The 27,482-nt window shown below is 37.0% G+C and overlaps 1 protein-coding gene across 9 annotated transcripts in view; it reads right to left on the bottom strand.

The window, feature by feature from the left end:
- Positions 1-27,482, bottom strand: part of RNF38 (ring finger protein 38) — a 121,626-nt gene that overhangs the window by 25,758 nt on the left and 68,386 nt on the right. For 3 of the 9 annotated variants that reach the window (XM_024762987.1, XM_024762980.1, XM_024762978.1), the window contains 2 exons: positions 12,210-12,403; positions 3,968-4,181 (listed from right to left, as the gene is read on the bottom strand). In XM_024762987.1, the coding sequence (XP_024618755.1) occupies positions 3,968-4,181; positions 12,210-12,316 (321 nt within the window). In that variant the 5' untranslated portion in view covers positions 12,317-12,403. Of the gene's footprint in view, positions 1-3,967; positions 4,182-12,209; positions 12,404-23,963; positions 24,114-27,482 lie in introns of all 9 variants that reach the window. The other 6 variants (XM_024762986.1, XM_024762985.1, XM_024762984.1 and 3 more) reach the window with 3 other exon arrangements.

Below are 27,482 nucleotides of genomic sequence, written 5' to 3' on the forward strand. Positions count from 1 at the left end.
TATCTAGTATAGTCAATTGTCCTCAATCAATGGGGATGGTCTCAATAACCTTGCCTACCAGCTCTAGAAAATAAAACTCCCTCTTCCATTATTATAAGACCTTTTATTGGACATGATGGCTAAATTTTATATTTTTGCATCTATTAACAAAACATTCTCCCTTTAGAGTGTTGATGAAATCTATTACCTTAAAACATTTCCTGGGCTTCCCTGGTGGCACAGTGGTTAAGAATCCGTCTGCCAATGCAGGGGACACAGGTTTGAGCACCGGTCCAAGAAGATCCCACCTACCATGGGGCAACTAAGCCTGTGTGCCACAACTACTGAGCCTCCACTCTAAAGCCTGTGCTCCACAACAAAAGAAGCCACCGCAAGGAGAAGCCCACGCACGGCAACAAAGAGTAGCCCCTGCTCGCCGCAACTAGAGAAAGCCCGCGCACAGCAATGAAGACCCAACACAGCACCAACGCAGCCCAAAACAAAAACAAACTAAAAAAAAGTTTTCCTAATGTTGAACTTATCCTGCATTGCCAGGATAAACTCTAATAATCATTATTTCAACTTCGCTAATAGACTATTTTAGTATAACACTAGCTATGGTTTATTATTTAAAGCACCTGCATCTGTATTCAAGAGGGAAACTAGTTGAACGCTTTCATCTGTTGTACTGTCTGAGGTTTTATTATTAAGGTTATGTAAGCTTCACAAAATATACTTTGAAAATTTCTATCTTTGTCTATGATGTGGAATAGTTTAAATTGGAACTTTCAGTTCTTTATAGAGATTAGACAGAATTCAGATGTAATCTATAAAGACAGGTTTTTTATTATGCCTTTAATTTCTTCCATTGCTATTGGTCTGTTCAGGTTTTCTATGTCTTGTGTTGTTCTGGTGTTTACATATGCAATTGTTTCATTTTTCAATATGTAGACCCAATAAGTAACTTTATATAAACGAGATACCATCTTTTCTGAAATTAAGTCTTTTCCTTTTCTTTCTTTGGTTCCATCTCTACCCTCCTTCCCTTTCCCTTCACTTTAGCACTCACCCCCCTCACGCCTAGTATATATTTCTCCGTATTCTTCTCTATGTTCAGAGTCCTATGTATACAAATATTTAATCACCACGTTTTACAAAATTGAACGTAACACTTTCCTCAATTTTGTTTTTCTTGCTCAACCGTATCTTGCAGATATCACTCACATTCCTGGCATAATTCTAAGTAATTCTTTGTAACAGATTCATTCCATGGTATGAAGGTATCCTAATTTATTCTACTAATGATAAGCAATCACTTCATTCATACTTTGTTTCTATGGATTTGCCTATTTTAGACATTTCATATAAATGAAATCATACAAACTGTGAATCTGTAGCCTTTTGTGACTGGCTTCTTTTACTAAGCATGTTTTCAAGGTTAATCCATGTGGTAGCATGAATTAGTACTTCACTACTTTTTGAGTAATATTCCACTGCAGAGATACACCGTATTGCATCTATTCATCAGCTGATCGACATAAGTTATTGCTTTCTGTACACGTAATTTGCATTTAGGCACTGTATCAAATTCTTTCAAACTAGAATATCTTGTGTTTTCTTCTACTACAATTATATAATGAGAGGGAGAAAGATACAATGATTTCTTTCAATGTTTTATATCCATTACAATATCATTCTGCATTTGGTAGAACTCCTAACATAACACTGAATAAATACGAACAGAGCAAGTATCTCTCTAGTTGCTGATTTGTCACTCACAGATTAGGATACTTGCTATTAGTTTTATTTATTATAATTAATTTCCTTCTTGCTCTATTTTGTTAGAGTTCTTAGTAAACTTTAACTGACTTTTCAACATCTTTTGATTATAATCATATGCTTTTTCTTCTATTATTTGCTAATGCGATATGATTTTCATACAAAACTATCGTCTCTTACTTGGAATAGATCTTATTTGGTCACAGTTTATTACTCTTTTGATATGGTGCTATAGTGTACTTTCTAAACATCTATTTAGAAATTCTGCCTATGCATTAGGGAGTTTGGGGGGATTACTATCTTTATTTGCTTTTGGTATTAAAACTATGCTGGTTTCACAAAATAGAGAGTTTGACTTATTAAAAAAAAGCCACCTAGAATTATTTGAGCACTCTCTAAAGGTTAGAGAAAACAGCTGTGAAGCTATCTTGTCACCGTGCCTTGGTAAATCTCTGATTAGCTTTCACACTTCTGTGGTAATTCAAATTTTCCTGTTATTATTGGGTCAATTTTTGGAACTTCAAGTTTTCTTTTGTCCCCCCCAGGGTTATATATAAAATTTCATTATAATAGTTAACAATGAAGCAATACTTGAGCACTTACCACTTGCACTAGTTTAAGTGCTCAGAATGGATTACCTCTTAATTCTTTCAACATCCCTTATGAAACAGGTGCTATTTTCATTTTACAACTGAAAAAATTCTTTGAATGTTTCCTACATATAGAGATGTATCTTTTTATCATTCCTACTCTTCTTTACATTTGTTCTTTTTTCTATAACCAAGCCCAGAAGAGGTGTGCCATCCGTACCAACTTTTCAAAGCACTAGGATTGGGTTTTCTTTGTGCTACTTCCCTTATTAAAAGAATAGATTTTCAAATCATTAATTTTAGTTGTTTGCCTGGTAAGTTATTCATCCCAATTCCTTTTGGTTTATTCTGTAACATTTCACCCTAATTACTCAAGCAATTAGTGTTCATAATGAAGGTTTATAAAAATTTCTTGGAGAACAGCTTTGGCCTGTCCCACTGACTATGGTATGAAGATTTTTCCTTTACAACCTTGCCTCAAATATTTCAGTGTCATTTTTTTAAAATCTTTTTTTAAAACTTATGATTTAGTTTTATCAGATTATGACCACAAAAAATATGGTCTGGAACAACTTTTCTTTTTAAAACTTATTATGTGATTAATTTTTTTTAAGTGTTTCATGAACATAAAGGGAAAGAACATGGCTGAAGGAAGAAGGATGTCTGAGCAAAATCACATTTTCTTTCAACTGTCAGTATACGGTACTTTCATTGTTTTCCAGCATCCAGTGCAGTAGATTAAAAAAAAAAAAAAAAAAATCAAACGCTAGTCTGATTTGATTTCCTTTCCTTTGTAATTTCTGCTGTCTATAAACTTGGAAAATTTTTTTTCCTTATCCTTAAAATCCAGAAACTTTATAAGAATATGCCTAGATTTGTCTTTTTTTTAATAATATTTATTTACTTATTTATTTTGGCTGCGCCGAGTCTTAGTTCTGGCATGCAGGATCTTTTAGTTGCGGCATGCATGTGGGATCTAGTTCCCCGACCAGGGATTGAACCCGGCTCCCTGCATTGGGAGCATGGAGTCTTACCCACTGGACCACAAGCGAAGTCCCTAGATTTGTGTCTTTTTTGACCTCAGAAAATCATACAATTTTGGTCTCAGGCTCTAAGGACTGGCAAACCCTCTTCTCAGCTAGTCCCTCAGTTCCTGGAAGGAACAAAGGGAAAGGAAGCTCTGTACCTGTCATCTCCATGGAGACCTAGAGAAACTTGTAATCAAAGATGCACCCAACTGTCTTGCCTACTGAATTACTCCAGAAGAAACCGGAAGGGAGAGGGAAACAGGAATATAGACTCAAACCACCAGCTGTCTGATATCTGCTGTAAATCCTGTATTGGTCATTTTAAACCAACTATTATAATGAAGTCATTCTGAGCTTTCACAACCTTGATCCTAATTTTTTAAAGTTCAACCTTCTTCTAAGGAAGCTGTGTAGAATTTAAATTTTAATCCTCAATGAAGAATGATGAACTTACCTAAAATAGCTTCATTTTGGGTAAAACTGTTTCCTTTTAGGTAAAATTAAAAGAAATCTACAATAAAAAACAACCAACCTCAATAAACTGCTACCAACTTTCAGCATCTGTATTTCCTGGGCATTCTGTTACTATACCTGATCATGTATGTCAACCATTACTGCATTCTGCTGGGGTGGATGAGCAGCAGGGTGTAATAGACGGGGAGATACATTCGGAGGGTGGAAGGCTCGAGGTTCCTCTATTGCTTGCTGCTGTGCATAAGGGAGATGGTGATAATTTTCATCTTGACTAATGGAATTATGTCGAGACAGACGATCCCTTCTTCCTCTCTGGCGCCTGACAGGAGGACTGTAATATAGCAAAAATGTCAAAAAAGTTGTTATAATGTTTACTGTTGTGATCCATCAGGATTCTGTATTGTCTCTCGTTGTAATCCATTAGTAGTATATGCTAAGGTAGGCTTGAGTATTAAAGAATTGCTGTGGTTCATCATCAGCTCTGAACACTTACAAATTTAAACAGAATGTATATGTTTTTCAAAATATAACAGAAGTAAACAAAATTGATAATCAGCTCTAAGATTATTTAGAAATCAATAGCCAATCACTGTCATTTTGGGGGAGGGGGTTTAATTGTATAAAATTGATCCTTTTATAGGCAAATATAGTCAAATATCAGCAATTTCATATGGTTTAACCTATTATTTTGCCTCCTTTATTTTATAAACATTTTAGAACAAATTTTAATTTGCATATGTACCTTGACCGTAATCCACATATGCCTAATGGGCATTTTATGTTTGTCTATCTGGCTAAGACACATAGAAAAGACATAGTTCCTATATGCCCAAAATGACAATTTTTAAAAATGAGAGTAGAAAATACATAAAATAACTAAAAAACATTTAATTTGTTGACAATTGCAAATAATCGAGTAATTGGGTAAATGCTGAGAATGGAAATGATGGCAAAATAGCGTCAGCATAAATGTTCCAGTAATATACAGAATTTTTAGGTAGAATCTGGTTACTGAAGGAAACCACTTTTACTCCCCATGCACTTGTCATGGACATAGTTTAACACAAATAACAAGTTATCATGAGTAGACTTCCATCTTCCACTTCCCTACAATTCCACAATTCAGCTCCACTGCTTTTTACAATGCCTCAGCATGCATAACAATTCGAAAAAGCAGCAGGCCTCATTAAAAACGTACTCCACATTAGGCAAAAGAGGCCGAACAGCCCCCTTCAAGACACAGCTGCACACAGCCACCTCAGCAGCATTTACTGAGGACAGGTCACCTTTCCCTTAATTGTTGCACTCTGCACCTCTAAATCTGTTTCTTCTCACTCTCAACTGCCCAATCTTAAAAAGAAAAAGGGACACTCCTTTGCAACATCAACTCCTCTACAGTGCTCTTAAAACTAACCCCCAGGTTCTTGCTCCATTTATTGCTTCCTCTATCTTTATTTTCAGCATAACTCTTTCTTGCATTTCTGCTTCAAAACTGACATACTGTACTTCACTGATTTTCAGATGCCATCCACCTTCGAACTCACTTTAATGTTTTATTTTGAGATAATTTTAATATAATTTTTGTGTACCCCTCACCCAGCTTTCCTTCATGTTAATATCTTCCATTAGAATAATTATCAAAATTAGGAAATAAACCTTGGTATCATACTGTTAACTAAACAACAGAATATATTCAGACTTTACCCAGTTTTTCTACCAATATCCCCTCACGGTCTAAAAATCCAGTGCAGGATCCCATTATTGCATATAGTGGTCATGTTTCCTTAGTCTTCTCCAATCCATGACAGTTCCTCAGTCTTTCACGACCTTGATACCTCTGAAGACATATTTACTCTGCAGAATACCCAGATTTGTCTGATGTTTTCCCATGATCTGCATGACGTTATGCATTACTGGAAAGGATATCACAGAGGTGATAGGCCCTTTTCAGTGCATTGTATCCAGGGGCACATGACATCACATGCATCACTCATGCCTATGTATTTACCACCAATCCCTTGGCTAAATTGGTTTCTGCCAAGACCCTCTACTACAAAATCATCATTCTTCCCTTTGTAATTACCAAATACTTGGGGGGGGGGGGGGGATACTTTGAGACCATGCAAATATTTTGCTTCTGCTAAAAGTTTTGCCAATAACTTTAGCATGCATGAATGGACCTTCAGCTATCACTATTATAATATTCTAATGGTGATTTTCTACTCCCCTCATTTCTTCCACATGTATTAATTGGAATTCCATAAGGAAGAACTATTCCCTCTCTCCCATTAATATTTGTTTATTCACTTATTTATGAGTATGGGCTAATGGATATTTATTTTATTCTTTAGGTTATAATCCACACTATTGTTTTATTTTATTGTTAAAATTATTTCAACTTTGTCCAATGGGAGCACTTTCAGTTTAGCTCCTGTGCCCTTTTACTACTGTTCCTTACTATATGGACAATATGCTCTAGGCTTATCTTGTATTTTCCCTATACCAATTCTGGAATTAACCAGTTCTCCAGAGCCCTGGTTCCTTTGACTGTGGAATGGTATTTAGAAGGTAAGTGTGCTGACTGCTACACTATTTCTAGTCTCTCTAAGAGAAAAGAACAAGAAAATTTATCTATGTATACTAATTCATGTATATGTACATATCTTTATACCTGTAAAAATATTTCAAAGGACTGTTTAATGTATCACTAAAAAGAGGAGGAAAGCTGCCAATTAGATTATACTATACCATCAATTTAGAGACATTATGATGTGAAAAACTGTGTACCTTACAATCAAAATAGAAAATATATGCCCAGATCACTCATCTCCCGAAAAAACACTCAGCCTGTCCACAAACTTTAAGGGTCCCTTTTAATATTCTTTATTCTGTTGTTGCTTCTTGCTCTCACTTCCCTACTCAAACATAATTTCAATAACTCAAACTTAACACAAAAAAAAAAAAAAAAAAAAAAAAAAAAAAAACTTAACACAAATTAAGACCCAAGCTCTCACGCTGACACATAAGTTCCTTGACAATTTTGGTCCTTGTCTCTACTGAATTGCCTCATTAAATCTGTTATGTATGCCTTTGTAGTAGAACATTTAGAAAGCTGAATTATTGGAAAATCTAGAAATAATAAACAGTGATAAGATGGACAAATATTTCTTTCAGTTGACTTTTATATCTATGATAGGTACTACTTTGTCACTTTGTTTTAGATGTATCACTTGTGAACAGCACAAAGCTCTTCCCTCCTGGTCTCACTGACCTGCCTTTTGTTGGATTGCATTTTCTATATATGTTGTTTATCTGTTTCATTGTGTGGAAGCTATATGTTCCAGTTCTATTCTTCTAGTGACTACACTTGAATTTTTAAACACATAATTCAATTTTTCTAAAAACATCTAGATTGCACATTTTTACTCCTCTCTGCTCTGTCCCCACTTTACATTCAGATCTTTCCTGAAATGTTTTCTCATTTTTTGAACAGACCTTTATTCAGACTTAGCAGTATGTCTTTTTTGTTTCCTTTCCTAATCAAATGGTATTAAATCCTACTTCTTGCATTTATTCTTCCACTTCCTAGAGTACAGTATTTAATAATTCTTTCAAGAAGGTTCTCTTTTTTTTTCTTTTATTATTTCTTTTTTAATTGTAGTTGCTGTACGATATTACAGGTGTACAATACAGTGATTCACAATTTTAAAGGTTATGTTCCACTTATAGTCCTTATGAAATACTGGCTATACTCCCTGTGTTGTACAATAAATGTATCCTTGCAGCTTATTTTATACCTAATAGTTTGTACCTCTTATCCCCTACCCTTATATCAGCCCTCTCCGTCCTCCTTCCCTCTCCCCACTGGTAACCACTAGTTTGTTCTCTGTATCTGTGAGTCTGCTTCTTTCTTTACATTCAACTAGTTAGCTGTATTTTTTAGATTCCATATATATAAGTGATGTCATACAGTATTTGTTTTTCTCTGACTTATTTTACTTGGCATAATGCCCTCCAAGTCCATCCATGTTGCTGCAAATGGCAAAATTTCGGCCTTTTTAATGGCTGAGTAGTATTCCATTGTGTGGAATACACACACACACACACACACATCCTTTATCCATTCACCTGTTGATGGACACTTAGGTTGCTTCCATACCTTGGCAATCGTAAATAATGCTGCTATGAACACTGGGGTGCATATGTTTCTGAATTAGTATTTTTGGTTTTTTTGGATATCTACCCAGGAGTGAAACTGCTGGATCATATGGTAGTTTTGTTTTTAGTGTTTTTGAGAAATCTTCATACTATTTTCCACAGTGGCTGCACCAATTTACATTCCCACCAACAGTGTATGAGGGTTCTCTTTTTTCCACACCTTTGCTAACATTTGTTTTTTGCGTTCTTTTCGATAATAGCTGTTCTGCCAGGTGGTATCTCATTGTGGTTTTGATTTGCATTTCCCTGATGATTAGCAATACTGAGCATCTTTCCATGTACCTGTTGGCCACCTGCACTTCCTCTCTGAAAAACTGTCTACTCAGGTCTTCTGCCCATTTTTTAACTGAGTTTTTTTTTGACATTGAGTTGTATGAGCTGTTTATATATGTTCGATATTAACCCCATATTGGTCATATCATTTGCAAACATCTTCTCCCATTCAGTATGCTGTCTTTTTATTTTGTCGATGAATTTTGTGCTGTGCAAAAGCTTTTAAGTTTAATTAAGTCCAATTTGTTTATTTTTGCTTTAATTTTCTTCTCTTTAGGAGACAGATCCAAAAAATACTGCTGCAATTTATGTGAAAGAGTTCACCTATGTTTTGCTCTAGGAGTTTTATAGTATCTAGTCTTACATTTAGCTGTTTAATCCATTTTGAATTTATTTCTGTATATTGTGTTAGAGAATGTTCTAATTTTATTTTTTTACATGTAGCTGTCCAGTTTTCCCAGCACCATTTACTGAAGAGGCTGTCTTTTCTCCATTGTATATTCTTGCCTCCTTTGCCACAGACTGACCATACTGCGTGGGTTTATTTCTGGGCTTTCCATCCTGTTCCATTGATCTATGTGTCTGTTTTTATGCCAGTATCATACTGTCTTGATGACTGTAGCTTTGTAGTATATAGTCTGAAGTCAGGGAGCATGATTCCTTCAGCTCTGTTGTTTTTTCTCAAGATTGTTTTGGCCTTTCAGGATATTTTGTGTCTCCATACAAACTTTAAAATTATTTGTTCTAGTTCTGCGAAAAATGCCATTGGTATTTTGATGGAGACTGCACTGAATCTGTAGATTGCCTTGGGTAGTATGGTCCTTTTAACAATATTAATTATTCCAATCCAAGAACACGGTACATCTTTCCATCTGTTTTTGTCATCCTCAATTTTTTTCATCAGTGCCTTACAGTTTTCCAAGTACAGGTCTTTCAACTCCTTAAGTAGGTTTATTCCTAGGTATTTTATTCTTTTTGATGTGATGGTAAATGAGACTGTTTCCTTAATTTCTCTTTTTGATAGTTTGTCATTCACGTATAGAAATGCAACAGATTTATGTATATTAATTCTGTATCCTGCAACTCTACTGAACTCATTGATGAGCTCTAGTAGTTTCCTGGTGGCATCTTTAGGATTTTCTACGCATAGTATCACATCATCTGCAAACAGTGACAATTTTACTTCTTCCTTTCCAACTTGGATTCCTTTTCTTTTTCCTGTCTGACTGCTTTGGCTACGACATCCAAAACTATGTTAAGTAAAAGTGGCGAGAGTGGACATCCTCGTCTTATTCCTGATCTTGGAGGGAACGCTTTCAGGTTTTCACCATTGAGTATGATGTCAGCTGTAGGTTTGTCATATAAGGCCTTTATTATGTTGAGGTATGTGCCCTCTATGCCCACTTTCTGGAGAGTTTTTAAATCATAAATGGATGCTAAATCTTATCAAAAGCTTTTTCTACATCTATTAAAACGATTATATGGTTTTTATTCTTCAATTTGTTAATGTTGTGTATCACACTGATTGACTTGTGGATACTGAAAAACCCTTGCAACCCCAGGATAAATCCCTCTTGATCATGATGTATGATTCAGGGAGGATCTCTTATTGTTCAACATTCTTCATCTCTGAATGTTTGTGCATACTCTTAAATTTCACCAAGATCTTGCTCAAGTCTTTCTTCAATTTTTAAAAAAATATTTATTTACTTATGGATGCATTGGGTCTTCGTTGCTGCACACGGGCTTTCTCTAGTTGTGGCGAGCGGGGTCTACTCTTCGTTGTGGTGCACGGGTTTCTCATTGCAATGGCTTCTCTTGTTGTGGAGCACAGTCTCTAGGTGCGCGGGCTTCAGTAGTTGTGGCTCGCAGGCTCTAGAGCGCAGGCTCAGTAGTTGTGGCGCACAGGCTTAGTTGCTCCGTGGCATGTGGGATCTTCCCGGACCAGGGCTTAAACCCGCATCCCCTGCATTGGCAGGCAGATTCTTAACCACTGCACCACCAGAGAAGTCCCTCTTCAATTCTTGAAAATGATTTTGTACTATTTCTGTCTAAATTGTTCCCTTCTATTGTTTCCGCCTGGAAATATGATTAGACATATTCAGAACTGATGACTCTTGCCTATATTTAAATTTCTTTTCCACACTTTCCATTTTGCCCTTTTACACTACAATCTGGGAAAATTCCTTCACTTGATCTTCCAGGGACCAAGATGCTTTTTCTGCCTGTTTATTAATTTTACCAACTAAGATTTCCAGTTGATTTTTATGGATACAATCTCTTCCACTTCTCTCATGCTACACTTATTCTAAAATTCTATTTTGTTTATTCTCTTAATTGTTTTATTTCTTCTATTAATGGTTTCTTCAAGTTCTTTCTTGTATTGAGTTTCAGTGCCCATCTTTCACTTTGTTGGCTTTCCTCAAATGTTTGTGAGTGATGACAAATCACAGGACAGGGGTTATCAGAAGGAGGGTTTTTAATGCTCTATTTTAACCTAGGTGTTGGGCACACCTGTGTGTTATCCTTTTAAGTGTACGCTTGTTTTCCAAGTTCTCCTGAATGTACGCCACATTTCGCCATAAAGCAATAGGAAAGATTACAGCAGGGGCTCAGGCTGTAACCTTGAAACAACCAACCTTATTTCCTCATGCTGTAACATTTAACAGCTATAAAATATTTTACCTGGTTGGCATAACATTATTTTACTTAAACATTCCCATATAATTGGGTAATACTGCACCAGATAATGTAAAAGTCTTAGTGTGTCAACAGAATACAGCTCAGGAACAGGTTTATCTTGTCTTATTTGGAACAATGAATGATGGGTTTTAAGACCCCTTCAGTATCAGTTTCCTAGGGCTGCCCTAATAAAATACCACAGACTCACTTAAACAATAGAAATTCATTTTCTCACAGTCCTAGAGACTATGTCCAAGATCAAGGTGCTAGCATGGCTGGTTTCTAGCGAGAGCTCTCTTCCTAGAGTCTCCTCTTATAAGGACACTAATCCTCTTGGATCAGGGCCCCATCCTTATGACCTCATTCAGCCTAAATTACTTCCTTAGAGGCCTCATCTCTAAATACATCCACACTGGGGGCTAAGGCATCAACCTATGGATCTTCAGGAGACACAAACATTTAGTCTGTAACACCACATCCTGGACATATAAACAGTCGCCTCATCCCAAGTATGCTCTATTTCCTTGGAAGAAGAAAGGTATGACCTCAGACAACTTCTAAAGAGGAAGCAGCTCAGGAAATGTATTCCCCTGGGAAGGAAAAGCAAGGGGCAAGTCCTATATGGAAGACAGGACTGAAAGTCAAACTAAATTTCAGTCACTCTTCATATCACAGGCTCCACAATTTTAAAGAAACTTAATTAAGCTCCCAGTTGCCTTAGAGGATACAGAAGGAATATCTGGAGAGAGGTTATTCATTTCTAAGAATGGAGTGGATAAGAATTGCGTGAAAAAGAGGTTGCTCATTCCTAAGACCATGGTTCTATATTTCCTTACAGTTATAAACTATAAAATGCATTTTTCAGTAATATGGATTGAAGGCTAGCCCACAAAAAGTCTTAAACCTTAAGGTAGTTGAATTCACATATAATGGTACGGATTGATTTTAGGTAAACCAATTTAGCCTTTCAATTTCTTCTTCTGTCAGCCACAAGCTAAGTGAACTCTCATGATGGACTGTAGAAATCTAAACAACTTGTAACGTTGTTTCTCATGTGTAAGCGTAGAAGTAAAAAGGTGTTGATGTGTTTATAAAATTCCTACAGAAAAAATGTTTTCTGATGTTAAAAAAAATTCACACATCTACCAATGACCACAAATTTAATAAGTAACTGTAACCAACTAACCTTCTTCTGTTGCGTGCAGGTGTGTTGCATCGTTCCCCTGAGAAGTGATGTTGGCTTGGTCGAACTGAAGGGGGCTGCCTATTTGATGTCATCTCCCATGGTCGCATTGGTGGTGAGGGAGCTGGTGATGCTGATGTATAATCAAAGACTGAATGAGAGAGGCGCTGTCTCTTGGGACTTGGACTATCTTCACTCTGCCAATGCAACAAAATCAATCAACTGAATAAAATCTTTTAAGGATTTTTGCATTACTGTTTACATGCATAGGTGTTTAAGTATGTTTACCACAAAGTGTAAAGGAGGGAAAATACACTATCAACCTGAATTAAATACCTTTAAAAGATACGAGGGGTGGGGTGGGAAAGGGAGATACACAGTAAATAATATCAAATGAAAAGTTAACGTTTCTTTAAAATATCATAAAATTAACCAGGTAACAACACACAAGGTACACAACAGGACAATAAACAATTTCTATGGTACATGACCACCTCTTTAAAGCTCTAATTCAACTGAGAAAATCTACTATCCTCCTATCAGTTAACAGTTACTCTTTTAGGCATTAATTCTTAGCTGAGAGATCAATTTAGGAGGGGGTATAATTTTTTTTAAACATCTTTATTGGGGTATAATTGCTTTACAACGGTGTGTCAGTTTCTGCTTAAGGGGTATAATTTAAGTAGGCCCTTGATTTGATTTAAAATCACACTTGTCTGCCTCTTTATTCCTGTTATTTCAGGCTATTACATTTATTATTTAATAATGTTTATGTGGACAAAGTAAAATTTATTTAAAACATTAAAAAACAGTCAACTGATCTAGTTCTTAACTAGAATATCACAGAATATCTTTGGGAAAGACATGGCATTTCAGGTAGATCATGGGAGTGGTAGATAATTAAAAACCCATACCTGTTAATGTTGAAGCACAGTCTCAAGTTTTCAAGGGTTTAGCTATAAAATTGGTACGGATCACTTAACTGAATTATTAACTCTCCAGGATTCCCCACACAACTCAATTTTCAAATTGAGTCTCTCATCAAAACTGTCAAAATTACAAGTTAACTGAAAGTCTGATATGGGCTGTGTGTTTTCTAATAGAGCCTCTCCTATCTCCAGTCTACTCCTGCAAATTCTAATCATTTGGGCATTAGGGAACTTTTGATTGGCACCTGCTGCTAGAACAAAAATGTTAATATTAGCTAAAGAATATATGAGGTTACAAACTATGTTAGATTTTAAAATATAAGCATATAAAACAGAACTGATTAAACTGATAGGAATGAAGCAAACTGCTAAATGGTTACTTTTGATCATTCTAAATTATTTAGCAGATGTATTCAAAAAACCATGTCATTTTCCTTCTATACTTAAGAATATTATAATTCACGTTTGTTATAACTAAAATAGAAAATAGTTTTCAGAACCATATACAAATGCTCTTGTAACTTTCCTCACACTAACCTTATTTTCTCCCTATATTTAATGGTGCTATTAAAAGTAGTTGTTTTTAAACCCTTGATTTTAATAAGAAAATCAGTTATGTTCTGATAATCCTAAAACTTAGAAAGTGAAAAATAACCATTAATATTTAGATATTCTGATTAAAACAAAACAACAGAACAACTAAGACTTGACAAACTCATACATGAACTACACATAAGCATTAGAAATGTGATCTCCACGTGTGGTAAAACAGACTTGATTAACATTGACTTTTTGAGGTACAATATGCTAGCAACCAATCATAATCATTGGCTTTCATATGTATAAACCTGTACCGCAAAGCTTGACGCAAGCTAAGCCATGGAACTGAATTCTAAAAATTCACTGCCCAAATGGAGGAGAATACTACAGATCCACAAAATAACTAAGTATTGAAAAAACACTTAGGCTATCAACCTTTACATATTTTCAGTGATGTTCAGGTTGTGGGTTAGCATATTCTTATTTTACAACAAATGCATTACTTTTAAGAGTGGAGATAAGGAAAGATGACTGAGAAAGTTTCCCATCCCTTCTCTTTGTGTTGTGAAAGGTTCTCAGTGTGTAAGAGGAGACAAAGACTAGGAAGTGGGGCTCCCCTGGTGGTGCAGTGGTTGAGAGTCCGCCTGCCAATGCAGGCGACACAGGTTCGTGCCCTGGTTCGGGAAGATCCCACATGCCGCAGAGCGGCTGGGCCCGTGAGCCATGGCCACTGAGCCTGCGTGTCCGGAGCCCGTGCTCCGCAACGGGAGAGGCCACAATAGTGAGAGGCCCACGTACAGCCAAAAAAAAAGACTAGGAAGTGAAGGGAAATATGTGGAAGTGAGCTCTTCATTAGGATTATGGTAATAAGCCTTAGTTTTTCACTCAAAGTAACAGGAAACCACAACTGATATTTAGTGACATGGGATTACTAAAAGGTTATTTTACTATATGCAATATGGTTTCATCATATTCCTTATCAAGTTTAATACTCTAAGGAACTGCATAAAAAATTCTCAGTTTCCAGAAAAAGAAAGGGGGAGTAACCTACAAAGAAAAAGAATTAGATTAGCATTAGACTTCCCACAGAAAACAAAAGATGCTAAAGTGCTCTGGGGGAAAATAATGTTGAATCTAGAGTTTTATACTCCAATCAAACTATTAGTCTAGTATAAGGGAAAAAAACAAAGACCTTGCCAGATGTATTAAGATTCAAAGTTGCTTCTCACATATCCATTCAGAAAATTTTACTTGATTGATTTTTATGTACGCGTGCATGCTCTCTCCTTCACCTGGGGACATATATATAAATACAGGACCAAGAAATAGAAGTAACCCAGAAGTGCAATGAAAAGAAATCCCAGGGTGATGGCAGTACAGCAGGTCTGAAAAACAATCATTACAAATTAGAACGAATCAGAGGACTCTTGAGAAAAATACCATACACAATATGGATTCAAAAACAGTATGATTGAGAACTTACAAGTTCTTAATAAAACTTAAGCCCACAGCTCTCTTATCATAAGAAATATAAAAAGGCAATCACGGACTTCCCTGCTGGTCCAGTGGTAAAGAATCTGCCTTCCAGTGCAGGGGACGCGGGTTCAATCCCTGGTCGGGCACCTAAGCCCGCGCACCTCAACGAGAGAGCCCGTGTGCCACAAAATACAGAGCGCATGCACTCTGGAGCCTGCGCGCCACAACTAGAGAGAGAAAACCTGCACACCACAACTAGAAAGAAGCCCGCGTGCCCCAATGAAGAGCCCACGCGCCTCGATGAAGACCCCGTGTGCTGCAACAAAGACCCAATGCAGCCAAAAAAATAAAGAAAATAAATATTAAAAAAAAAAAAAGGCAATCAGAGAGTGGAGGACAAAGATGAAAACAAATCCATATCATTTTGTCACCTAAAGCATCCTCTCAGTAGGACAGGTAGTCAAAAGATTACAACTCCTCCTCCATGGGCCAAACATGCTACTTGGTTCTGCAATGACTATACAAGTATCCTAATACTATGAAGAATGTTTATTGGTTTTCAATTATTATAATCAACATAGGACAAGGCATGAAAGATCACTGTTGTAGCTACAGAACAGAAATAAGTATAAAGAAGTATAATAAAATAAGTATTTTATCAAATAAAATTTGATATAAAGTAACTATAACGACTTCTGTGACAAAATCATGGACTAAAAGTGAAAATCCTAACATAAACATGTAGAAATAATGGTTTAAATACAAAAAAAAAAATTTTTAAGGTATTGCTGGATTCAGAGAAAAAGAGAAATTTCCAAGGGCCAGAAACAAAGAGGAAAACTGAAAACCAGGTTTGTTTTTTGATATTCGCAGGAGGGAGAGAAGATAAGGTCCTATCGCTGAGACCCCTGCATAAGGCCAAAATTTCCAAAGTACTATGCTTTCAATAAAAGGGAAGACTAGAAGAAGTCAGCCATTGGCACAGAGTGTCTACTCTGTATGTACTGAGAACTGGAGAAGGGATCACATCCCTGAGAACTCAAACCACAGGTTAGCTCCTCACACTAAGGCTGGGGTTCAAATTTTTCACTACCCATGTTGTCTGTGAACCTCTAAACTTAGAAATTAATATAAAAACTGATCTAGAATTATGCTACCACAACGACTCTTGACAGAAGTAAATGCAAAGCAGAATCTGGAGGAATACTCCTATTACCTAGGCCAGTGGTTCTCAAACTTTTGCATGCATCAGAAACACCAGATTGTTGGGTCCACTCCCCAGTCTCTGATTCAGACAGTTTGGATTGGGACCCAAGAATTTTGCATTTCTAACATGATCCCATATGATGCTTGGTATTGCTCGTCTGGGACTACACTCTGAGAACCACTGAACTAAGAGATAAGGGACTCTCTTAAGAAAAGGCCCTAAGGATAAATTCACCATTACAGAAAAATTTATGTTTTGAAATCTCAGGGGGGAGCAGTTCCCTCCTGTCCCTGCTGACTCTGTGCCTGTAGGCTGACTTTAGAAAGTACCAGATGTTGACAACTTAAACCTGTAAGATGTTGAGTGAAGTCAGGTACTAGTACTGTCTCTACTGGTACAGAATACTGTAGAGATATTACAGTACAGAATACAGATGCAGATTCAGGGATCAAGGGAGGAAGGACAGAAGAAAATTAGCCAGCTAGCTTTTATACTCAGTATTCAGCATCTGATAAAATGAGTACAGGATTACACCTCTGTAACACCAAATCTTCATAACCAAAACATCATTATTAGCAGTGAAAACAACCCATAAGAAAGTATTCCACAGTTTCGAAAAAAGCAAATCAGAAATGATTAAATGCTAAATACCATGGGAGAAAAAAAATACAAACACGTGCATACGTATAAACACACACACATAAAATATAAATAATATTTATATATATGTCAGTCAGGAAGTCTTGAAGATAATGCAAACTTTCCCCAAAGCATAAACAGGTTCCAAGTTCTAGATTAAAAATGGTGATTGAAAAGTGCCTCTGATTTCAGCAAACACTAGTGAGCCCCAAGGACTTCTCAAAGGAACAAGGGGGCAACTAGAGTCGGGGAGATAAAATCTCCAATAACCTGGTCCGCTCTCCCCTCATTATTCAGGACTACCATTCATCTCAGATTTACAAATAAATAAGCATAGCAAGATTTTTGAGTTCCCAATCCTCTTTTAAACTTCCAGACTCTATTTGCCTTATGCTATCTGACAAAAGATTAAGTTTCTCATTCCACAACCATTAAATTTAAATGGCCCGGGAGAGGAAATACTTACTGAATTCCATTCATGTAAAATAAGAGACATGAAAGCACTTAGAAAACTGAAACACTCTACATAAAGCAACTTGCTAAGAATAACCACCAAGACAGATCCCTTTTTGTAAATAATAATTAATAACTTTACATTTGAATCACATAATGTACAAAATGATCTCTATACATTCTTTCATTTAATTTTCCACAAACGAAGTCTTTGTTTAAACTATATTCAAATTTATGTAAAATATGTTTCTATTAGTGAAGATGTACAAAAGACAATTCAGTGAATATAATGCCTTTGAACTACACAACATATATATAGTCCTGTTTCATATACTTCACAAAGGACTTTAATTTTCTAACGCACAGCTTTGATTCCTCAGCTCAAAAGATTTCAGAACAAAATCCAACCTCCTAACCACTCAAACAGTACATCCTCCTGGAATGTTATTTTACTTGTAGGTATGGGAGGGAAAAGAGACTTTCAAATATTGTTTTCAAAAGTTACCAGACCATGCATTAAAAAAAAAAAATCAGAACTTTGCTTTTTGACATGGTCCAAGTCTGTGTTTTTTCATAAAAGGCCAAAGAACAGAACAATTTTATGTGCAGTGAGTGCTTGCAAAGGGAATGTAGTGGTATAACATATTGCAATTCCATCATAATGAAGAGGATAAAATACCGTGTGAAAATATTATGTTTCTATATTCATTGGCCATAACTGCTAACCCAGCAGTGGCTTCCTGAGTTTAGGGAGGGCTGTTTGGCTAATTTCTGAATAATGTATTAACAACCTTAAGTCCTAGATTTTTCTTAGAACATCACTGGTTCACAAAAACTGATTTACCCTGATGCTGTAATTGTACTGTTTTCAAATGCTATATTTAGTTCCACAGAAGCTATAAACAAGGATCAATGAAATAATCTGAAGCATAAACATGAAACCAACAAAAACAGAAAAGCTGCTAAGAACAACCCGAAATCAAGGGATCCCTCCACATGGAGTCATTCTGCAGACAACTGAAGCTCAGACTAGATATGCTAATTCAGGACTTTTTGGTATACTACAGATAGATGGTACGTCAACGACGTTACAGGCATTGACAAAAATTGTTCAAAATAGTTTATACAATGAAAAGGAAGCCCAATACTGAACCCTGAGAAGCTCCAACATTTTATGTTGAGTACCTGATGAGAGGAGAGTGGAGTGTGATGGTGAAAGCCAGTGTAATGGAGTTTCAAGGGTTCAACTAAGAGGTCATGTAGAATGAGGGCTGCAAAACATCCACTGTTGTTTTTTTTTCTAACATCTTTATTGGAGTGTAATTGTTTTACAATGGTGTGTTAGTTTCTGCTTTATAACAAAGTGAATCCGTTATACATATATTCCCATATCTCTTCCCTCTTGCGTCTCCCTCCCTCTCACCCTCCCTATTCCACCCCTCCAGGAGGTCACAAAGCACCGAGCTCGTCTCCCTGTGCTATGCGGCTGCTTCCCACTAGCTATCTACCTTACGTTTGGTAGTGTATATATGTCTGTGCCTCTCTCTCGCTTTGTCACAGCTTACCCTTCCCCCTCCCCATATCCTCAAGTCCATTCTCTAGTAGGTCTGTGTCTTTATTCCTGTCTTACCCCTAGGTTCTTCATGACTTTTTTTTTCTTAAATTCCATATATATGTGTTAGCATATAGTATTTGTCTTTCTCTTTCTGACTTACTTCACTCTGTATGACACTCTAGGTCTATCCACCTCATTACAAATAGCTCAATTTCGTTTCTTTTTATGGCTGAGTAATATTCCATTGTATATATGTGCCACATCTTTATCCATTCATCCGATGATGGGACACTTAGGTTGTTTCCCATCCACTGTGTTTTAACAACATGGAACTCACTGACTTGAAACTATTTCTTTACAATATGATCTAGTATCTTTACGGTGTATTTCCCTTTATGACAATTTTTGGAAAAGTTTTTGTTCCTGTCTTCCCTGGTGGCGCAGTGGTTGAAAGTCCACCTGCCGATGCAGGCGACATGGGTTCGTGCCCCGATCCGGGAAGATTCCACATGCCGCGGAGCAGCTGGGCCCGTGAACCATGGCCACTGAGCCTGCATGTCCAGAGCCTGTGCTCCGCAATGGGTGAGAGGCCACAACAGTGAGAGGCCTGCATACTGAAAAAAAAAATACATGCACCCTTACGTTCACAGCAGCATTGTACACAACAGCCAAGACATGGAAACAACCTAAATGTCCATCAACAGAAGAATGGATAACGAATATGTGAGGGGTGTGTGTGTGTGTGTGTGTGTGTATACACACACACAAATGGAACACTATCCAGCCATAAAAAAGAACGAAATAATGCCATGTGCAGCAACATGGATGGAACTAGAGATTATCATGCTAAGTGAAGTCAGAAAGAGAAAGACAAATACCATATGATATCACTAAAGTATGGTACCAATGGACCTATCTACAAAACAGAAACAAACTCACAGACATAGAGAACAGACTTGTGGTTGCCAAGGGGGACAGGACTGGGGGAGGGGTGGAGTGGGAGGCTGGGGTTAGCTTTTCTATATAGAATGGATAAACAACAAGGTCCTACTGTATAGCACAGAAAACTATATTCAATATCCTATGATAAACCATAATGGAAAATATTTTTTAAAAGAATGTATGTGTATGTTAAACACACACACACCTGAAATCAAGGGTTGTGCCACACCTGAAATTCAAGTTCCCCACAATGTACATGACTTTTTAATGAAAGCATACAATCTTCAATCACAATCACTGAATTGGTTGGTAGCACGAAACTGCTAATTTTAAAATTATAGGAGGCTGATAGCAAACAGACATGAGGGAATTTTGGGGGGTGCTGAAACTATCCTATATCTTGATTGTAATGGTCCCACATCTGTATGTGTTTGTCAAAACTCACAGACCTGTACACGGAAAAAGGTGAATTTTACTGTATGTTAATTATACCTTAATTTTAATTTAAAAAAATTACAGGAGGCTTTGATTCTAATTTTACATATAGGCTTATTTTTATAGAGACGCAAATGTGCATCTACTTAAACCTCTTTTGTAGGGGAAAAAAAAAGAGCAAGAAATACACAAAGCCATCATTTTTAAAGGAACATTAAAATACCAACTAAATGTGCACCAGGAAACATACAAGAATATTCATGGCAACACTGTTTCTAATAATAGTAATAGAAAACTGGAGACTACCCAAATGTCCATCAAAAAGAGAAGGGATAAACTATAGTACAGTACATTCATATAAATGTAACGCTAAAAGCAGGAAAATGAATCTACAGGACACAGCCACATGCATCAATATGGATGAATTTCAAAATGGCAAAAACACACAAAGTATGATACCATTTACAATAAGTTCAGAAACTAAATAGTATAGTATTGAGGTATACTATATGTAGTAAAAACCACACAGAAAAGCAAAGAGATACTGAACACAAAATTCAACAGAGGTTTACCCAAGGCACAGGTTTGGGACAGCACCTGAATATAATATGGAAGCTTCAAAAACATTGGCAATAGTTGATTTCTTAAGCTAGATGGTGATTTTTTAAAACTTATACATATGTCTTCTTTATATTTTATAACTTGCATATATGAAATATTTCATAATTTTTAAAATTAAAAAACATACGAAATTTGAAAGATTTTGACTAGAAAAACAAGTAAAAAGCAGCAAAGTGCAAAAGTCTTTAATAAACAAGGACAGTGACACAAACTTGGTAAGTAGTGGAGATGAAAAAAGAGATCAAAAACAGGATGAGGGGCTTCCCTGGTGACGCAGTGGTTGGGAGTCCGCCTGCCGACGCAGGGGACACGGGTTCGTGCCCCAGTCCGGGAGGATCCCGCATGCCACGGAGCAGATGGGCCTGCGCGTCCAGAGCCTGTGATCCGTGGCGGAAGGGGCCACGACAGTGTGAGGCCCGCATACCGCAAAAAAAAAAAAACCAGGGTGAGCTTTTTGTTCAAAGAAGATTAGTGATTAAAAACAAGGATCCAGGAGTGTATCAACACTTTCCTTCACCTCTATGACCATCCTACCTACTAGCTACATACCCAATCCCATGCTTGGAGCAGGAAAAAGCAGTAATTTCTTTACCCTTAGAAAAGGCTACAGGGAAAATGATGTCCTCGTAAAAGAGACTAGTTTCAGCTACAATATGGAAGTGGAGAGGGTGCTTTAAGAAAAAAATGGAAGAGGTAGGTGAGTCTGTTTAGAATGGATGGAGTCAAGGGGGAAGGAAAAGCAGAAAGAGTTTGGAGGAAAGCCGAGAGAAAACTGCATTAAGGGAATAACCTTCTGAGGATACGACGTGGCTGCATAGGTTCTAGTTTTTACATGGCAACTAAGTTTTATAAGGATGAGAACCATAACTGGAACTAAGAAATCACACCTAATCATGGTATCAGAATTGGTTGAAGGTATCTGACAATATCTCGAAGGGGATATGAGAAGGATTTACTTTGCTTCATGTGGAACAGTGGTAGGGTAATAAGTGGGCAAAGAAAATCTCTAGTCTCTCTTGGGAGCAAAGTACATTGAGGGCCTTATTCTAAAGTTAGAGAAAAGTAAGATTTAAGTTAAATTAGGACTATAAATAAAAACTTAACAGTAACACCTTTCACCTTTCTGCAACATCCAATGGAACTGGGTCTAACTTTTTGGTTTTATTTTCAAAACATGGGTTTAATTCTTTTTTTAAAAAACTAATTAATTTATATATTTATGGTTGCTTAGGTCTTTGTTGCTGCATGCAGGCTTTCTCTAGTAGTGGCGAGCGGGGGCTACTCTTTGTTGCGGTGCACGGGCTTCTCATTGCAGTGGCTTTTCTTGTTGCGGAGCACAGGCTCTAGGCGCGCGGGCTTCAGTAGTTGTGGCACACGGGCTTAGTTGCTCTGTGGCGTGTAGGCATGGATCAGGGCTTGAACCCGTGTCCTCTGCATTGGCAGGCAGATTCTTAACCACTGTGCCACCAGGGAAGTCCCAAAACATGGGTTTAATCTATTGCATTTGGCAGCTACTCTTTGAGTTTAAAGTTAATATTGAGTTAATGCTTAAAGACTCAAAGGAGGTCTGGAGAGCACAGAAAGTGTCAAATAACTGTTTATTAGTGGCAGTAGTGACGGTACAAAGTCAATTTCTTCCTTAGCTATATTGGTCTATTGTTAAAGATCAAGCTCTTGCAAGCTAATGCTGTATCCAAAATGGCAGTCAATATGCCATTCAATTCAATACAGATGATGTCTCTTAACATACACTGAACTGTGTTTACAGAATTATCTGTTAACATCCAAAGCTGGTATGATATAGTAGACAAGAAATAGCAAAAGTTGGATTTGAATTTCTGTTCTGCCAACAACTAGATATGTAATTGGGCATCTCAGCGAGATTCTCTGACCCTATTTCTTCATCTAGAAAACCAGCCAGGACTAGTTTATTATGACGGTTAAAAACAAAAGGAGACAATACACACAAAGCAGAGAACCTGGCACAAATATTAACAAAGAAAGCAGATTAAAGAGCCCTAGATCACCTAAACACCTACCCTAAGAAATCCTACACCTCCAATTTAATGTGTCACAAGCATTTCTCTTTCAGAACTAGTCCCAATTCCCAACCTGTCACTCCCACACAAACAGAAAATGAGCTATCTCTATCCAAAAGTCCTAGATTTGATTAGCAACTCTCACTACCTCAGGTTTATATACACATGTACAATTAAATGACTTGGCCCACAACCCTAGTGTACAATTACATGACTTGGCCCACAACCCTAGTATACAAAAGCAATTCTGTAACTTAGTTTCCTTTGTGGTAATAACGAATTCCATTACTAAAACTTGCTTCTCTAGGAATAATGGATTGTAAATGTAGTAGCCAATGATTTATGTGAGCACATCCTAGTATTCTTGTTAATAACCTAATGACAGTTTAAATCCATTCATACCTTAATTTGTTTTCATTTTGTATGTAACCAAATTTTTAAACACATTTTACCCACAGGTATAAAAAGTTACAGAAGGCAAGTAACCATGTTTTCTCTTTGAAATATGCATTACTATCAAACTCTGGATGTTAAGCAAATAAGTAGTGATGACTTTAAAAAATACCTTACATGCTTCCATTTTCCTTCCCTATACAATTTCACATATTCTGTAATATCTTCTACCTTCCTACAGAACTAGACCTATTAGGACAAGTGATTAAGACCAAAAGATAAAAAAACAAGAATATTAAGTGGTCAAATAGTAACAGCAGCTCAAGACAAGACAAACATTCTTCAGAAAAGCTGGCTGAAAAAGTTATGTTAAAGACTCCCTCTAAGAAGAATACTTATTCCCACATATAATAGAAAATAAGAAGTAAGAAGATTCTGAGAATTTTGTCTCAAGCCTTCCTAGAAACAACCTAGAATGTATCTTGTGGCTTTCAGCCCTATGAAGGGAAAGGGTAAATATATAAGAACCTGGAAGAAAGCTTTGAAGTGAGCATCCTCTTGAATGGTAGTGTTCTGATCACTTGGGAGGAGAGGGAACAGGCTCTGAAGTCTCACCCTTTCACAAATCACCTTGTTAGGATGGCCAGGTAGAGGTGCTGAATTGGCCCCGGGAGATATCTGGGAAAAAGAGGGAGAAGAAAAGGATAGTTCATGGCTAGCTGCACCAATGTGGAGAATCATGCCTATGAAGGACAGTCTGGATTTTCTAGGTATCTGATGATTTTGTTAGCAGAGACTGAAAAGAAATAAAAAATTAATCTTAAACATCAAAACAAATATAAGGATGACAAAGGTTGCCTCTGGCAATGGATCTCTCTTATAAAAACTTTCTTTAAAGGCAAAATAGCACTGCTCAAGAACACAAAGTCCTTCCTATGTTTCCCATATAATATCTATTGTATCTTTTCTGTTGGCATTAATTCTGAAACCCTAAATGACAGATAAGACTTCATGTCAAGAAAACCTGAAGTAAAAATCACTTAAGTACAGAAAGATTAGTGTCTACCTGGCGATGATTAATTTTTCATTCTCTTTTTAAGCTAACATTCCAAATGATCATGCAAGGGAAGAGAGATTTCAGAACATCTATGGCAAAATTTCTATAGTGATCCCAAGTATAGAAAACAAGATTTTCATTGTGGAGATCTCAGCTCTATTCAACACAAACCTAGCAACCTTCCTAATGAATAAAGGACAAGATCATAAGCCTCAAAGTAAATGACTGCATGTTTTAAATGCTTGACTAGATTGTGAGTTAATCCCCTTAAACTCATATGTAAGTATACTTAATCTGTAGCATTTTTGATCACAGACATCCTGAGTATCACCTGTTCCACTGTGCTGTGGCGTGAACTGCCTTTGGGGGTTAAGGTTTATGTAGCCGCTTGTTCCTACACTAAAGACCATGTCTTTAAGGCTGTCTTGTTTTTAGTTTCATTGCTGCACTCATTCCCTTACATGTTAAGTGTCTATTCTGTGACAGGCACTAAAAACAAAAGATAGTTATGATTTCCTACCTTCAAGAAGTATATGCTATAAAAAAGAAACAAAAGCAAATCACTGTATAAAAAAGTATCTTTCGGGCTTCCCTGGTGGCGCAGTGGTTGAGAGTCCACCTGCCAATGCAGGGGACACGGGTTCATGCCCCGGTCCGGGAAGATCCCACATGCCGCGGAGCGGCTGGGCCCGTGAGCCATGGCAGTCTGAGCCTGCGCGTCCGGAGCCTGTGCTCAACGGGAGAGGCCACAACAGTGAGAGGGCCACGTACCGCAAAAAAAAAAAGAAAAAGAAAAAAAAGTATCTTTCTGTGATAATGGTCCATACTGGTGCTTTGGAGAGGTAATTGCTAACAGTGTAGTCAAGAAACTACAAAATGTTCAGTGTAACTGGTCAGTAAGGAAGCAGCCAGAGAGGAAGGCAGAGACAGATCATAAAGTGGCATGCTAATTACATGAATAATCCTGCTATAATAACCTTCTTTAGCCCCTTTATAAATTTTGGTTTCTGGTTTGCTACGAGCCTGGTAAACAGATAAATGACCAGGCCTGTTGCTAACCGTAAAATTACTTCCAAAGACCTTCCTAGGATTAAAAGCAAAATTGAGGGCAGTAACTTTAGAATTCATTAGTACTACTCCACAAAATGTTTTGGACATGAACTAAAGCTTTTCTCTGTACTATAAACATGAATGTGCCAATACCCTTTACCACTGTGATGAAATATAAATGACTGAATCAAGGAATATTTATTCACACCCTCTTATAAGCAAAGAGTTATGTTAGAAAATGAAATAAAACATGGATCCCACCCTCAAGGAACTTATTCTAGTTTTAAAAAGAAAGATGCAAGCAGCCAACTACAGGATAATGTTTTAAATGCCATAATACAGGCAAAAATCAGAATAGAGGTAGGAGCCCTGGGTTTATCTGAGGGCAAGAGTAGAAAATATTTCAAAGGAAGAAGTAGTTTCACATTCCTGACTCATTTAATGTAAGGAGTGCTTTTACTACTTTAAAGCAGTTCTCTCCTCTCTCAAAATGGTCTCTGTTCCTTGATGCAGGCTTCATATTCTTTCTGCAATCTTAAGCTTACACTTTGCACAATAAGTACATTTGAAGAGTGTTTTAACAAGGCCATCTACCTTCAACTATCATACTTAAAGCAGTCTCACAAACTGCTAGTACAAGAGCTGGCTGGGAAAACAGATTTCAGTAATACGTGTAAAAAACTGGCAAACCCTGGTCCTTGCAGGGGGAAGTGGGGTGGCGGGGGGAGTAGGGGGAGAGAAGGGAAGAAAGAATTCTAAGATGGTCTCCAAGATTCCCACCTCTGGTGTATATCTCCTGTATAATCCATCCCTCCCTGGTGTGGGGGTAGGACTGTAAATATGGTGAATTTCATTGCCATGATTAGGTTAAATTATATGACCTAAATTACACAAACCCTTTCACAGAGGTGAAGGGATTTTCAAATATAATTAAGATTCCAAGTCACTGAATTTTAAGTTAATCAAAGGAGAGATTACCTTGGGTAGGCCTGACTTAATGAGAGAAAGCTCTCAAAAGAGAAGTTGAGCCCTTCCTAAAGAGATTCTCCTGCCAACCTTATAGACTAAGCTGCTAGGTTCTGAGAAGTCATATGAAGGGGGCCATGTGGTAGAGACCTGAGGGCACCTAGGAACTGAGAATGGTCACCAGTTGACAGCTAGCAAGAAAATGGGGGAACCTCAGCCCTATAATCACAAGAACCACATTACACCAACAACAGTGAGCTTGGAAGAGGCCATCAAGTCTCTAATAAAAATCATAGCTCCAGCCAAATAAGACCCTGAACAGAAGACTCTACAGCTAACCCATACCAGGACTTCGATCCATGGAAACTGTGAGATAACAGATCTGTGTTTTAAGGTACTAAATTTGTGGTTGTTACACACAATAGAAAACTAACATAACATACATGTACATAATAAAAACTGTTGTACCACACTCAAGGAGTTTCTTCTCCAAAATTCTAGCTGTATTAGTTTAATTATGAAAGATGACTTTTTATCTAAGCAATACAGCAGTTTTTAAAACCTCAATCTGGTAATAGTAAACTTCATGCCAGGAACCAAACTGGGCTTTCTGATCTTTACATACTGCAAGTTAGGGTTAACCAACTTGCTTAAAGCGAAACATCTCATAAACACCAGAGCCATAATTTGAAGCCAAGTCTAGCTGGCTCTAAGGTTCAGACTCAACCCACTAAACCACCTTCTAACTGAAGAATTTTAAAAGTAACATTCTTTATAATCTATCTAGTTGGATTAGTAAGGAACAACTATTCCACAATGCCTATTTAAAGCTATTTTAAGCATTTAAAAATAAATTTGTTTCCTTGTAACTTGTTTCTGACTTCCACTACTTCCCTAACTCTCCCTCATTAAGATTACTGAGGTTATACTATATCTGAAAATCAATAGTTCTATTTTTCCCTAACCTACCAACT

The sequence above is a fragment of the Neophocaena asiaeorientalis genome, unplaced genomic scaffold, assembly GCF_003031525.2.
Source record: "Neophocaena asiaeorientalis asiaeorientalis breed wild unplaced genomic scaffold, Neophocaena_asiaeorientalis_V1.1 scaffold449, whole genome shotgun sequence".
Classification (NCBI taxonomy): domain Eukaryota; kingdom Metazoa; phylum Chordata; class Mammalia; order Artiodactyla; family Phocoenidae; genus Neophocaena; species Neophocaena asiaeorientalis.